The sequence below is a fragment of the Psammomys obesus genome, unplaced genomic scaffold (assembly GCF_907164565.1).
Source record: "Psammomys obesus unplaced genomic scaffold, mPsaObe1.curated_primary_1811, whole genome shotgun sequence".
NCBI lineage: Eukaryota > Metazoa > Chordata > Mammalia > Rodentia > Muridae > Psammomys > Psammomys obesus.
The window spans coordinates 13,653,530-13,667,402 of NW_026596117.1; the positions used below are offsets into that span (position 1 = coordinate 13,653,530).

Genomic DNA, 13,873 nt, shown 5'->3' on the forward strand with positions numbered 1-13,873 from the left:
TTAATAGATCTTTTATTTCAGTCCTAGGGTCCTAGGTTCCCAATCTGTGTGCCAAGTACAAATGTTGTTTCCCCTCTGTAGTGATGCTATAAAAGGCATGGCTATATTGCTTGTGAGGATAAGGACTCCCTATTTTCATGTCACATTAACACTGTAGGTTGTTTTTTGGTACAAAGTATTTGAGGGGGAAGCCCTCAGAAACAACGTATCTTCAAGTGTCAAGTTAACTTGTGGGTTTAAAGACATGAAACCTAGCACTCTTTACCTTAGATATAACAGAGTTCAAATGCTACCTTTAAATTCATTTTTAAACTTTTATGAATTCATGTTTCTAATAAGAATGATTACCTCTCTCTTTCTTTTGTTTTGTTTTTGGAGACAGGGTTTCTCTGTGTAGCCCTGGCCGCCTTGGACTTGATTTGTAGAGTGGGGCACCCTCGAACTCACAGAGATCTGCCTGCTTCTACCTCCCAAGTGCTGGGGTTAAAGGCATGTGCCACCATCCCCATTTCCGGCTAGTAATAATTATCTTAACACTTTTTTTTAAGTATCAAAGTCTTCAGTAAGTAGAATATAAAATTCAACTTTATCTTGTACAGAAATCATTTAGCATATACCCTGTAGAATAGGGTATGTAAAACTTTTTTTTTTCCTTTATGTTTTTTTTTTTTTTTTGAGATAGGGTTTCTCTGCGTAGGCTTGGCTGTCCTGGACTCACTTTGTAGATGCGGTTGGCCTCTGCCTTCCTGAGTGCTAGGATTACAAGTGTGCAACACCAGGCCCAGCCAAGGTATATAACTCTATAACTCTTAGTAACAATTTTCCACAGTGCTTTAAATTGTTTCAAACTTAAAAAAAAAAAAAAAAAAGAAAAGAAAGAAAGAAATATTTTTGTATGATCTTTATATGTTGGTAATAAACTATGGATGTGATAAATCTCTATAGTGGACCTCACATTCTGGAGCTGAACCAACACAGTGTGAACACTAACCTGTCACTTATTAAGATGTATAACCACAGGTAAGTTATTTATGTATTATGTAGAAGTAATACCAATAGTTCGTTTTAGATTGGCTTGTTTTTAACTTATTTATTATTTTGTATGGCTATTTGCTTGCACCTGTGCACACATGCATACTTAGTGTTCACGGCCAGAAGTGCATTACAGATGGTTGTGAGCAGTCATGCGGATGCTGGAAATTTAGAGGACCCAGTGCTCTCAGCTGAAAAGCCATCTCTCTAGACCCTCTTTCACGGCTTTGGTTATATACTCATGCCTACCTTAGTTGGTAAGCAGCAAATGATTCAAACCACAGCCCTTTGTGCACTGCACACAGTGATATTTGCTGGAATAGAATTTTATTTGTTAAGAATTCATGTGGTTGTGCTGTGACAGCTGTCACTTGTGTACAATCATTACTGCTTTTGTTAATGCTCTATGGAAAAGTTGCTTAGGATTTACATTTTAGGTTCCAGTGCTATTTCCTCCCCCAAATCTCATTTTTAATGTAAAATACTAGTGATTTACATCTTTCAAGGAATCTGTCATGCTAGTGCAGAGAGAAATGCCTTGTCACAATACTTCTTGTCAAAAATAAAGACAAACATTTATTATAAATAAAGATTCTAAAAAATTACTTCATGAAGACCTGTCAGATTCATGGGTTAGTATTCATCCAGTCACCAAAAATAAAAATTACAGTCACCATGCATCCAGGCCTCTCTCTATAGACCAGGATGGCTTTGAACTCACAGAGATCTGCCTGCTCTTCCCTTGAGTGTTGGGGCTAAAGGCTTGAACTATCATACCACTACTCAACTTCAATTTACTCTATTTTTTAGTTCAGATTTAACTCAATAATTAATTCCCAAAACAACTTAAATAAAGAAATGTTGATTAATTCTTAAAAAGTGATGGTTTTGGTAATTTATCACCTCAAATTTTAATTTATATTACAAGTCAAATTAGAAACATGAATTAATCTGACATCTACACTGATTAAATACTATATTATTTACAAATACATCTCTGGTAGATGTAGAGATTAATCAAATAAAAACTTCATATGGACAGATATAAATTTAAGTGAGTTTACATAAATCCTTATAAAAATACTTCTTTTGTTTTGCAAAGAAAAGCTACAAGTTCAGTTCTGTTATAGATTTAATAGACTATTATTGCACAATCAATTACTTTTATTATGATATGGCTTAAAAGATGTAATAATAAACTTTTTGTTTTACTTCTGTGGCACTGGGGATAAAATCCATGAACACTCACTCACTGCTGAGTATTACCACTGAGCTATACCTCCAGTTCTAGAAAGTCTCAAATGGGAGACTTTTAAAGAAAATCTAGTTACTAAAGATCTATATTTTGAAAGTGATTGCCTACTTCTATAAATAAAAGCAAAGCCTATCCTTTTTAAAAAGAGACTTCTAAAAGTTTTTATTCAGTTTTTAATCTTTAATAAATGCTTGATTTTTTTGTTTTGTGATAAGAATCATGTTAAATAAATACAGGCATTTCTATGGTAGTACAACACATACATTCCTTAAGAGCCTCAAATAATGCAGCATTACATATTAAGAATGATGATCTTAATTGGGAGTGGTGATGCACACCTTTAATCCCACCATGAGAGGGAGCAGGCCAGCCTGGGTCTACATTGTGAATTCCTGGGACAGTCAGGGCTACATAGAGACCCTATCTCAAAAAACAAAACAAACAGAAAACAAAGATAACCTTTGATGAGAGGAAGGAGAAACCAAAGAGAGTACCCTGCATTCATAAACACTGGTTAGAATTAAATATTTTATGAGACAATTTAAAAATCTTATTATAATGTTCTTTTTACTTTTACTTTTTTATTTAAAAATAATTATTTCATGAGGGGGTGGGGATGGGGGGAACAAGCATACACCGTGGTGCAGGTGTAGAGGTTAGGCAACAGTTTTCATCTACCATATGAGGTCAAGGTCTCCTAAACAGGTGACCAGGCTTGCCAACAAGAGCCTTTACCATCTGAGCCACCCTGTTGAACATGTTATGGCAATGGCTTAATAATATAGTTAAGCCCAAATCAGCACAAAATCGGTTTCTATAGTTTTCATTTTCTGTTCCTGAATGAGATTTCAAAGTGTAGAAAGGTACTTACTGGCTGAGGCCTGAGGCTGCATTCGAGGTATTCCTCCATTTGGCACTTGAAAATTAGAGTCACTTCTACTGCTTTTCACCGAGTCAACCTGTGTGTTCGATGTTCGGGACAGGTTTGGAAGACTGCGTCTAAGCTTTTCTAGAACAACAGGATTTTAAATAAATAATAATAATCATCAAACCATTCTTTCAAACAGATAACTAAAATATTACGTATAATTCAAAGTAAAACAATATATTTAAACATTTCTCTCTGTATATGGTAGAAGTAAGAGGAAATTATAAAAAAAGCAAATCCAGAGATTATGACTGGATGAAGTAACAGCACCCTATAAATTATGTAATCAAATCTAGACAAAGGTCACTCCATGAGTAAAATAGAGCAAACCATGTAAAAATTCCCATGTCCAGTTAGCCCTATAGCTGGGTTTGGGAACTACATTAGTAACTGACAGATATTTGGTCTCAAAAAGTTAAATTTATTTTCCCCTCATATATGCATTAAATATGACTACTTACTTGAAATAAAAGAAAAAAAAAAGCAACACTGGGGGAAATGCACTCTTTACACTGAAACACGGGCATCTCTGCTGCTTTACCTCCATTTTTAACATTGCTTGTCTGTAGATCTGTGGGATGGCCTTGGAGGGAGAGGCGAGGCTGCTGCAAACGGCTAATCATAGGCTGTGGGGACACTCTGCTGTATTCTAGTCCCCGGGCAGGAGACCTCGAACGAGGTGAATTACGAGGCGACTGCTTAGGAGACGGTCGGGGTGAATTTCGCGGTGATGGAGAAAACCTACTAACGGCAGGATACACTGCATGATGCATACTATCATCTTCATCGTCCAAGCTCTGTGCATCCAGTTCCTGGTCACTAAAAGTGCCCCTCCTCGTGGAATTGCACGATGAACCAGAACTGCGTCGAGAGGTGGTGGCTGCATACTCTTGCCGGAGACCTAGCATTATAACAAATGCATTATTATTTGACTATAACTTCAGACATTTAAATATTTAAAACTTAAGTAAGCAATTAATTTTGAGAAATTAAATTTAGGATGTAGAGTACACTTTTAAATTCCTTTTCTACTTGTAGACATTATTCTACATAAAGATGTATAGACTACATCTCAAAAGTTACTTTTTAAAATGAATGAAAATCTATTGTTTGCTTACTTTTAGGTGTCTAAGTTAACAAGGTAAAGGCATAAATTAAAACAAAACAAAAAACCAGTTCTACTCTAAACACAGAAACCCAAAGTTGGATTGAAAGAATACCGAGGGAAAACTATATAGATACTGAACAGAAATATTAGTGAGCACACAAAGCTTTAGCTTGAAGTTACAATGGGGGAAAAAAGGAGTCTAGGTATGTCTTTGGCAAGTCCTGCTGCTGGCTACTGGCACCCACTAAAAGGGATCATACATAAAAAGTCACATACAAACCTCTGACATTTCTTTGTGCACAGAACCTGCTACTGGAGGGGTGAGCCGCAGGGCATCTTTTAAGACCATAGATTTCTGGAGAAGGAGTTCAGTGGCAGAGCATTCATGAGGTAAATCCCCACAAACTAGCTAGGTTCGTGTAGCCCTGTAGGCCTGGGAAGTGCAGAAGTAACTGACTTCCTTACTATCTATCTACAGTAACAACAGAACACAGCAAAGCAAAGGGAACATTGTTTTAGAAAAGGAAGTCAGAGCCAAATGCAGCCTCTCCAGTAACAAAGAACTTTAAGCAAGTCACAATCACCATAGTATCTTACATTTTTCAGTGTAAAAACAAAGGTACAGCTCAAATATGTAATTCTAATTTTTAACTATTATATACAAATCTTATATGAGCCATGCTGTTAAGAATAAAACCAACTTTAAAAATGGATAGAAGGAAGATGTTTTCAAGTAGGTACCACATACATTTTGGTAACATCTTTTTATTCATGTGTGTGGATGACTTAGAAAGAACTACTAAAGTATAATATTAAAATTTATACTATTTGTCACCAAAATACAGCATCAAAGCTATAGTAAATAGCCTGCTTATGTCTCCACAGAAGCCAGCATTCAAAGTAAACCTTGAGTTTAGTCAAAGGTGTATAACCAGGAAGCATTATCTTTCCCCTGTTAATAACTAGCATTTTACTGACCACACCTCTGACTCAGTGAGGAGAGAGATAAAATCACGGAAGAAAGCTATGCCGTGTTATTTGTGTTTTGGGTTAATGACTCAAGGCACTTTAAACTAAGGGAGGCCGTACTAAAGTGGAAATGATTCAGTGGAGTAAAGAAACATTCTGCAGTGTCCTAAAACCTTGATAAGGCATACAGGTATTTTAAAAAAGTTTGTAAAGTTTTAGCAATACTCTAAATGCTTAGCCCCTGTCAAGACACTGAGGCATATTTCACTGAAAAGGTTACAGGGTCATATTATAGTTTATTGTTTTCTATTCTACAACACAGCGTATGCAAGAGCAGCACCACCACCTTCTGGCATTCAAAGAAAACCAGGGCATCCATCCTAAAAAGTATGAAAAGGTTTTGCCTATGTATATTTTGGGGGTGCCAGAGGCAACAAAGACATTAGATATTGGGGCTCTTGCTCTACTTAGCAGACATAGAATAACTATGCTACCAAATTTTCATGGAAGAGTAATAAATGAAAAGGTAAAAAGGCTTCCTGGGGGATGTTACTATTTCATAACACTAAAAGACACAGAGTAACAGTAACAATTACAATGGCAAGAACCAACACAAACTGTACAGGGCTCAAGCACCATTCACTGAAGCCGAGCCTAGTATGCCTGCCTTTGTCCTTCCTACAGCAAAGCTGTCTTATACAAAATAAAATTTGAAAGCAAGTCTTTATGCGGCATTAGTCTCTGAAATGTCTACTTCAGCATTTATACCTTCACCACCTCACTATTTTTCATACCACTTTAAAATACATAAAATAAATTTAAAATATACAATAAGCTATGTAGTAACAAAAATCTCAACTCTGAACAATGAAAACTTACTTTCTTCTTGCATCCGGGCTAGAATCTGCACATCAGTTACATCATTTAGCTTATAGTTGGATCCAATTGAATCTTCATCTAATTCTGAAGCACTTAACTCACTATCTATAGAGGACTGAGGGCTGAGTGGAGGGTTTCTATCTGATGAGCTTTTGAAGTTACCTTTAAAAAAAGGAAAAACACATCAAACCTTGGTAAGAAAAAACATTTGGTACAATTAGCCAAATAACTACATCTGTTGATTCATATTTTATTTTGTTATTTACACTTATAAAACTCCCCAAACCCAAAATTAGAAACTCCCCTCATTAGGCTTATAGACTAACGTCTATAGGCTTATAGTCTCCTTTACATACTAGGTAATAAACACAGAACATCTTTTAAGTATAACATACCTCAAGTCCCACAACACAATTAAGCTTTCAGCAGTGCCTGATACTCAATAACAGGCCAGAACAGTGGTTGTGAACCTCCCTACTGCTCTTGCCCTTTAACATAGTTCCTCATGTAGTGATGGCTCCCAACCATAAAATATTTGTTGCTATTTCATAACTGTAACTTTGCTGCTGTTCAGAATTGCAATATAGACATCTATGATTTCTGATGGTTTCAGGTGACCCTGTAAAAGGGTTGTGATCCCGAGGTTGAGAACCACTGGGATAGAGGATCTCAGGGAAATCATTCTGTAAGTAGAGGAGCATGTGACACAGTGCTTTCTCCTTGAAAATTCAGTCATTAACCAACATCATAATCTTTTCCTTCAAGGAAAAACTTACTAGACAGCAATTTCTTAAACAACACAACTAATCTGAGAAAAGTAGATTTCTTAGACATTTAAGAGCCAACCAAAAAAAACACTGGGTTGCTTTGTGCAACATGATGTCATGCTTGCCAAGTAAGAAAGAGGATCCATGATCTCTGATGTTTAGTAGTGAAGTACAATAGATAGCAGCAAGAAAATGAGCACATTTGTTTTTTAAAGTACTCTGTCACACTAGACCAAAAGGAGAACACTGTGGGAACAAGGTATGGACATTGGCAAGAACCTAGTGTGTTTCTCAGGAAATATTTTTGTGAAGAAATGATAAAAGCTTTTTTTGAGACAGGGTTCTACTTTGTAATATAAACTGTCCTTGAATTCATTATGTAACTTTAGGCTAGCCTCAAACCTCCAATCTCCCTGCCTCAGCCTCCCAAATGCTAGGATTACAGGGCATGCACTATATATCATGTCCATCTAGTTTTCCAAAATTTTCACCATTGTGGTTAACTACCTACAAGCCTAGTTCCACACCCACCTAAGACCCCTCTTTGTCCAGGAACCATCTTTGTAAGGAAGTAGCTTCTTCCCTTCCCCATCCTCCATTTTTACCCTTCTGTCTATAGCCATTTCCATTCCCAGGGGTGACCCCAGATGAGTGATCTGCTTTCTGGAGAGCCACCTTTGATTGGTGATCCGTTCCTTTCCTCTCCCATCCTTCCCTCTGCCTGCTGCCATCTCCATACCCTAGCTCAAGACCCATGGTTTAAAGAGCACCTTTGCAAGGTCAACTGAACAGGTCATCCACAACCTTTACTAGGACTAGCTCAGAACACGCATTGTCTGCACTGGCCCAATCTAAGGGAGGCCAGATTTTTATATGAGACACAAAAATAAATGAGTCCACATGCTCAATTTAAACTGCAAATACAAAAACAACATGAATAGTCAAGGCAGCACATCTTCCTTTGAACCCAGTAGCACTATATTAGTCTTCTCTAGATGAGCCCCAAGACACAGAATTTAAAAGGATAACTATAAACTTTATCAAAGGATTTGAAGAACTTAAAGAAGGCACAAATACACACTTCATTGACCTTCAAAAGAATAACAATAGTGCTTGAGTGATATCTAACAAAATACAAATATACAGGTGAATGAAATGACTAAGATAATTCAGGATTTGAAAACTGAATTCAATAAAGAGATAGAAACATTAATGAGAACACAAGCTAAAATGAAAATAGAACTAAAAATTTCAATATTCCAATTAGAAAACTCTGGGGGAAAGCCTTAAAAGTAGAAATGAGTCAAGCAGAAGCCAGAATATCAGGATATAAAGTAGAGGCTCTACATGAAATAAAGAATATGAAAAAAATTTACAAGCACAGAAAAAGAACATGCAGGAAATGTGGGACATCAAAATATCAAACCTTTGAATTATAGGCATAGACGAGAGAGAAGAATCCCAGGTCAATGACATAAACCAGATTGAAAAGATCATAGAGGAGAACTTTCCAAAATTAAGGAAAGACATATAACCATAATGTACAGGAAGCACACAGAATCCCAACTAAACAAGAACAAAAAGAAATTTCCATGACATAAACAACTTCTTACTAAAAGATGAATGGGTCTATGAAATAAAAATATTCCTGGAACTAAATGAAATAAAAATACAATACAACAAAAGCTCTGCTACACATTAAAAGCAGTCCTAAGAAGGGAGCTGATAGCCCTATGTATATGTATTAAAGAGAATAAATAAATGTCTTAAAACTCAGAAAATTGGACAACCCAACTCAAACACAGGAGACAGCAGGAAATACTAAAAATCAAAGAAAAAAAAATACATAGGATTTATGAATCTAAGAGCTTATTCTTTGAGAAGACACATTAAGGTCTCCTTGGTCCAACTAACAAGAGAGTAAGTGAGAGAAAGAGAAAGAGAAAAAAAGGGAGAGGAGTCAAATTAACAAAATAAAAAATGAACAGGGAAACATGACACCAAAGAAACACAGATTATTTTAAGGCAACATTTTAAAAACCTATACTCCATTGAGTTGGAAAATCAGAAAGAATTGGATGTAATTTCCCGATTCATCCAAATTACTAAAGTTAAACCAAGAAGAGAGCAACAACTTAAACAGACTCATTGCAAAGAAGGAGAGTAAAACAGTAATCAAGCGCTTTCCAACTAAAAAGTCCAGGTCCAGAAGGAGTCACTCAGGAGACCAGATCTCATCACAGAAGAATTCTACCAAACTGCAACTAATATGTAAATTAAAAAAAAAAAGCTTACTCCAAATTTGTTCTTTGAAGCCAGTATTACTCTAATACTCAGTACAAAAGACACACAGAAAAAGTACAGACTAGGGGATCCAAGATGGCAGCGTCAGGAGGACACTGTGTCTGACAAGCAGGACAGCAGTGACTGCACGGTGACCAACAGATAGAACTCTGGGCCCTAAAACGCCAGTGACTGTGTTTCTCAGGTGAGAGGAAATCCCATAGTGTAAGAAGCAATCGGATTGGGTAACCCAGCTAAACCCAGGGAGAGTTGCTGGGTCCTGGCAGGCGATCAATCGCCAGCCCAGAGCCACATGCCTGAGTGCTCTGATTACCATCCCAGACTGAACTGTGGGCACCACAACACCAGATACTGGGATTTCCAGTCAAGAGAAAACCCCACGGTGAAGGAAGCAATTGGGACTGACCTCAGGTTGCTCAGACAATCCCTGGAAAAGGTCCCAGGGTCCGGCTGGTACTCAGCCAGCTGCCTGCACACCCGAATCACTGTCCCAGACAGAACTGTGGGCCTCAGGGCACTAGAGACTGGGTTTCCCTATCGGGAGGAAACCCCATGGTAAGGGAAATTGGAGGTCTGACCTCAGGGCACTCAGCCACTCCCCTCCCCCGAAAAGTTCCTGGGTTCCTGCAGGTGCCCAGTCGCCAACACAAAGCCATTCGCCTGTGCCTGCCTGCTCTACTCACCATCCCAGACAGAACTGTGGACCCCAAAACACCACAGTCTGGGTCTCCCTGTCAGGAGGAAACCCCACAGTGGGAGAAATACCAGGTCCAACCTCAGGACACCCAGCTCTGGAAAAGTTTCTGGGTTCCCGTAGGCTCCAGGCTCCAGCCTCCTGCTGCACACGAGTGCTATGCTCACCTGCCACTGATTGCCACTTGGGTACTAGGGCAGAGAGCTCCAATTTCTGACCTACAGAAGCCTGAGAGCCATTGGATACTGTTTCAAGGTACAACCAGTTATCCCTGGCTAAACTGACCAGACCGCGGGGCTCCCTGTTTCTTCAAGAGGGCTGCGCCCAGCAAACACAGAGTAAGAGCAGCAGCAGCAGTTGACTAAATTCAGAGCAAGAAACCCAGCTGCAGGGCAGCTGTCTTTAGGAATTCTCCTGGTGAGAGGACAGAACCCCTAACTACCAACGACCAGTTATCCCACAGGTCCATATACTTGAGGTGAGCTGTGGCAATCCTAAGAAGCATCACCATTCCAAAGACCATACCCAAAAAGCTGAGGAGGCCTCCTTCAGAATCCTGAAGGATTCTTCCCACCCCAGGATTCCAACAGGCACCAGAAACTAACAGCCAACACCTGAGACAACCAGATGAGTAAAGGCCAGCATAAAAGCACAACCAAGAAAAGTCAAAGCAATATGGCATCCCCAGAACCCAGTTATCCCGGAGCAAGTAGTCCTGGACACCCTAAAATAAGTGAAATTCAAGAAGATGAGCTTATATTTATGCTTATGATGAAGATAATGGAAGAAACAAATAAAATGCATAAATAGAGGAAGATAGTAAAAAAGATTATGGCCATCCATAAAGAAATACAGGAAGATGCAGCCAAACAATTTGGGGCCTTCACAGAGGAAATGATTAAATCACTGAAAGAAATAAAAGAAACAGAGGGATGTTCAAACAAATAGATGAAGGAATTGAAGGAAAATACAGTCAGGTGAAGGAAATCAACAAAACAACTCAAGATCTGAAGACAGAATTGGAAAAATTAAAGAAGACACAAACAGGAAATCATGGAGAGAAAGAACTTAGGGAGGAAAACAGGAACTACAAAGGTAAGCATAACCAGTAGACTACAAGAGATGGAAGAAAGAATCTCAGGAGTGGAAGATACAATGGAAGACATTGATGTATCCATCAAAGAAAATGATAAATCTAACAAACCATCCAAGAAATCCAAGACAACATGAAAAGACAAAACCTAAGAATAATATGAATAGAGGAAAAAGAAGATTCCCTGCACCAAGGCCCAGAAAGTATTTTCAACAAAATCATAGAAGAAAATTTCCCCAATTTAAAGGAGAGTCCTATAAGCACACAAGAGGCCTACAGAACACATAATAAATTAGACCAGAAAAGAAAATCCTCCCGCCACATAATAATCAAAACAGTAAGCATACAGAACAAAGAAAAAGAAAAAAATACTAAAAGCTGCAAGGGAAAAAGGCCAAGTAACATACAATAACAAAACCATCAGAATCACACCTGACTTCTCAACGGAGACTATGAAAACCAGAAGGGCCTGGACAGATATCATGCAGACCCTAAGAAAACACAGATGTCAGCCCAGGCTACTATACCCAGCAAAACTCTCAATCCTCATAGACAGAGAAAACAAAATATTCAACGACAAAAACAAATTTCAACAATACCTACACACAAACGCAGTGTTACAGAAGATACTAGAAGGAAAATTACAACCCAAGAAAACTAACTACTTTCAGGAAAATACAGGAAATAAATAACCTCACTACAGCAAACTAAAAGTAGCCAAACACACAAACACACTACCATGGCCAACATCAAAATCAAAGGATCTAATAGCCACTGGTCATTAATCTCTCTCAACATCAATGGACTCGATTCTCCAATAAAAAGACAGACTAACAGAATGGATGCATAAACAAGACCCAATAATCTGTTACATACAAGAGACAGGGTACTAAAAATGAAACAAATCAAATATATGCTTACTTGGACAATGCCTTTATTTTCTGTCTTAAACTTGAAGTTGTTTTATGTTTTTGAGAATGAAATACTACTATTATTTGGGTTTATGAACAAGCTCTTATAATCAAGTTATCCTTCAAAGATTCAATCACCAAAATTTTATCTGTATTTAGTGTGGTAAATAACATCTTAATTTTAGCAAATCAATATAATAAAAAAGGGGAAATTTGTATTTTCAGTATCAATAAGAATCTAGCATTCTGGGTGCCTTTGTTTAGATAGGTTCTACAAGCATACCGGGTTTCAATAAACTCAAACAGATAGAAAAAAAAAAAAAAAAAAAAAAAGGACAGACTAATATCCCTGATGAAAAATAAATGCAAAAATCCTCATTAAAATACTAGCAAACAAAACACAGACACATATCAAGAAGGTTATCCACCATGAGCATCATAGTTTTTCTAGAAACACAAGAATGGCTCAACATATATAATCACATATGTAAATCACAGAAACAGACTAAAGGCAAAAATCAAATGATCATCTCAATAGATGCACACAAGACCTTTGACAAAACCCAACAACCTTTCATGATAACAGTCCTAGACAATGTAGGACTGGAAGGGACATACCTCCTAAATAAAGAATATATATGACAACAATATCATAAACGGAGATAAACTTGAAGTAATCTCATCAAAATCAGGATTCTGGAGACAGGGTTATCCACTTAGCCGCACTCCTTTTCAATACAGTGGTGGAAGCACTAGCCACAACAATAAGGTAAGAAAATGAAATTAAAGTGATGCAAATAGGAAAAGAAGTCAAATAACCCTCTGATATTTCAAATATCAAAGGATATTTGAGATAATATGATATTGTATATAAGAAATCCAAAAAATATTTGAGCAGAAAACTTCTACAACTAACAATTTCAGTAAAGTAACAAGGTACACAATCAATTTACAAAAATCAGCAGCTTTTCTATATACCAACAAACATAATGAGAAAGAGGTCACAGACATACTTCCATTTACATTAACATCAAAACAATAAAATATCTTGGAATAAACCTAACCAAGGAAGTGACAGACCTCCAAAACAAAAACTCCAAGCCTCTGAAAGAAACTGAGAAAGACACTAGCAAATGGCAAGGCACTGTGTTCATGTATCAGAATTAATATGGTAAAAATAGCCATCCTACTAAAAGCAATTTACAGATCCAATAATACAATCCCAATCAAAATACCCGCAACATTCTTCACAGAAACAGGAAAAACCATCCTAAAATTCATATGGAACAAGAGAAATCCCCAGATAGCCAAAGCAAAGAGAATAATATTGAATGGATTGCCAGTCCAGACTTAAAGATATAGTACAGAGGTATAATAATAAAACCAGTATGGTACTAGCACAAAACAGATATGCAGACCAACAAAATAAAAAGACTCAAACATGAGTACTCATAACTATAGCCATCTGTTAGTTGACAAAGAGACAAAACAGCATCCTTAACAAGTGGTGCTGGAAAAAAAAGATGTGCACACACAGAAGAATGAAATTAGACCTGTACCTATCATCATACACAAAAATTAACTCAAAGTAGATCAAAGACCTCAATTTGAAACCTGAAATACTAAAACTGCTAGAAGAAAACATAGACAATACCTTAAAGACAAAATGTGGGAAAAAGTTTCTGTAGTAGACCCTATTTATCCTATTCATTCAGCAACTAATGTCAACAATTGACAAATGGGACCTCATAAACCTTTAATGCCAGTACTCAGGAGGCAGAAGCAAGTGGATCTCTATGAGTTTGAAGTCATCCCAGTCTACATAGTGAATTCTAAGAGAGCCAGGGCTACATAGAGAGGCTGTTTCAAAACACACACACACAAACACACACACACACACACAAAACAAAAACAAACAAACAAACCCCCCCCC

General features: G+C 37.4%; 1 protein-coding gene across 2 annotated transcripts in view; it reads right to left on the reverse strand.

The window, feature by feature from the left end:
• Positions 1 to 13,873, reverse strand: part of Slain2 (SLAIN motif family member 2) — a 76,583-nt gene that overhangs the window by 16,458 nt on the left and 46,252 nt on the right. For both annotated transcript variants that reach the window (XM_055629335.1, XM_055629334.1), the window contains exons 4-6: positions 6,172 to 6,333; positions 3,757 to 4,116; positions 3,159 to 3,296 (exon numbers count right to left, since the gene is read on the reverse strand). In XM_055629335.1, coding sequence (XP_055485310.1) covers positions 3,159 to 3,296; positions 3,757 to 4,116; positions 6,172 to 6,333 — 660 coding nt within the window. The remainder of the gene's footprint in view (positions 1 to 3,158; positions 3,297 to 3,756; positions 4,117 to 6,171; positions 6,334 to 13,873) is intronic.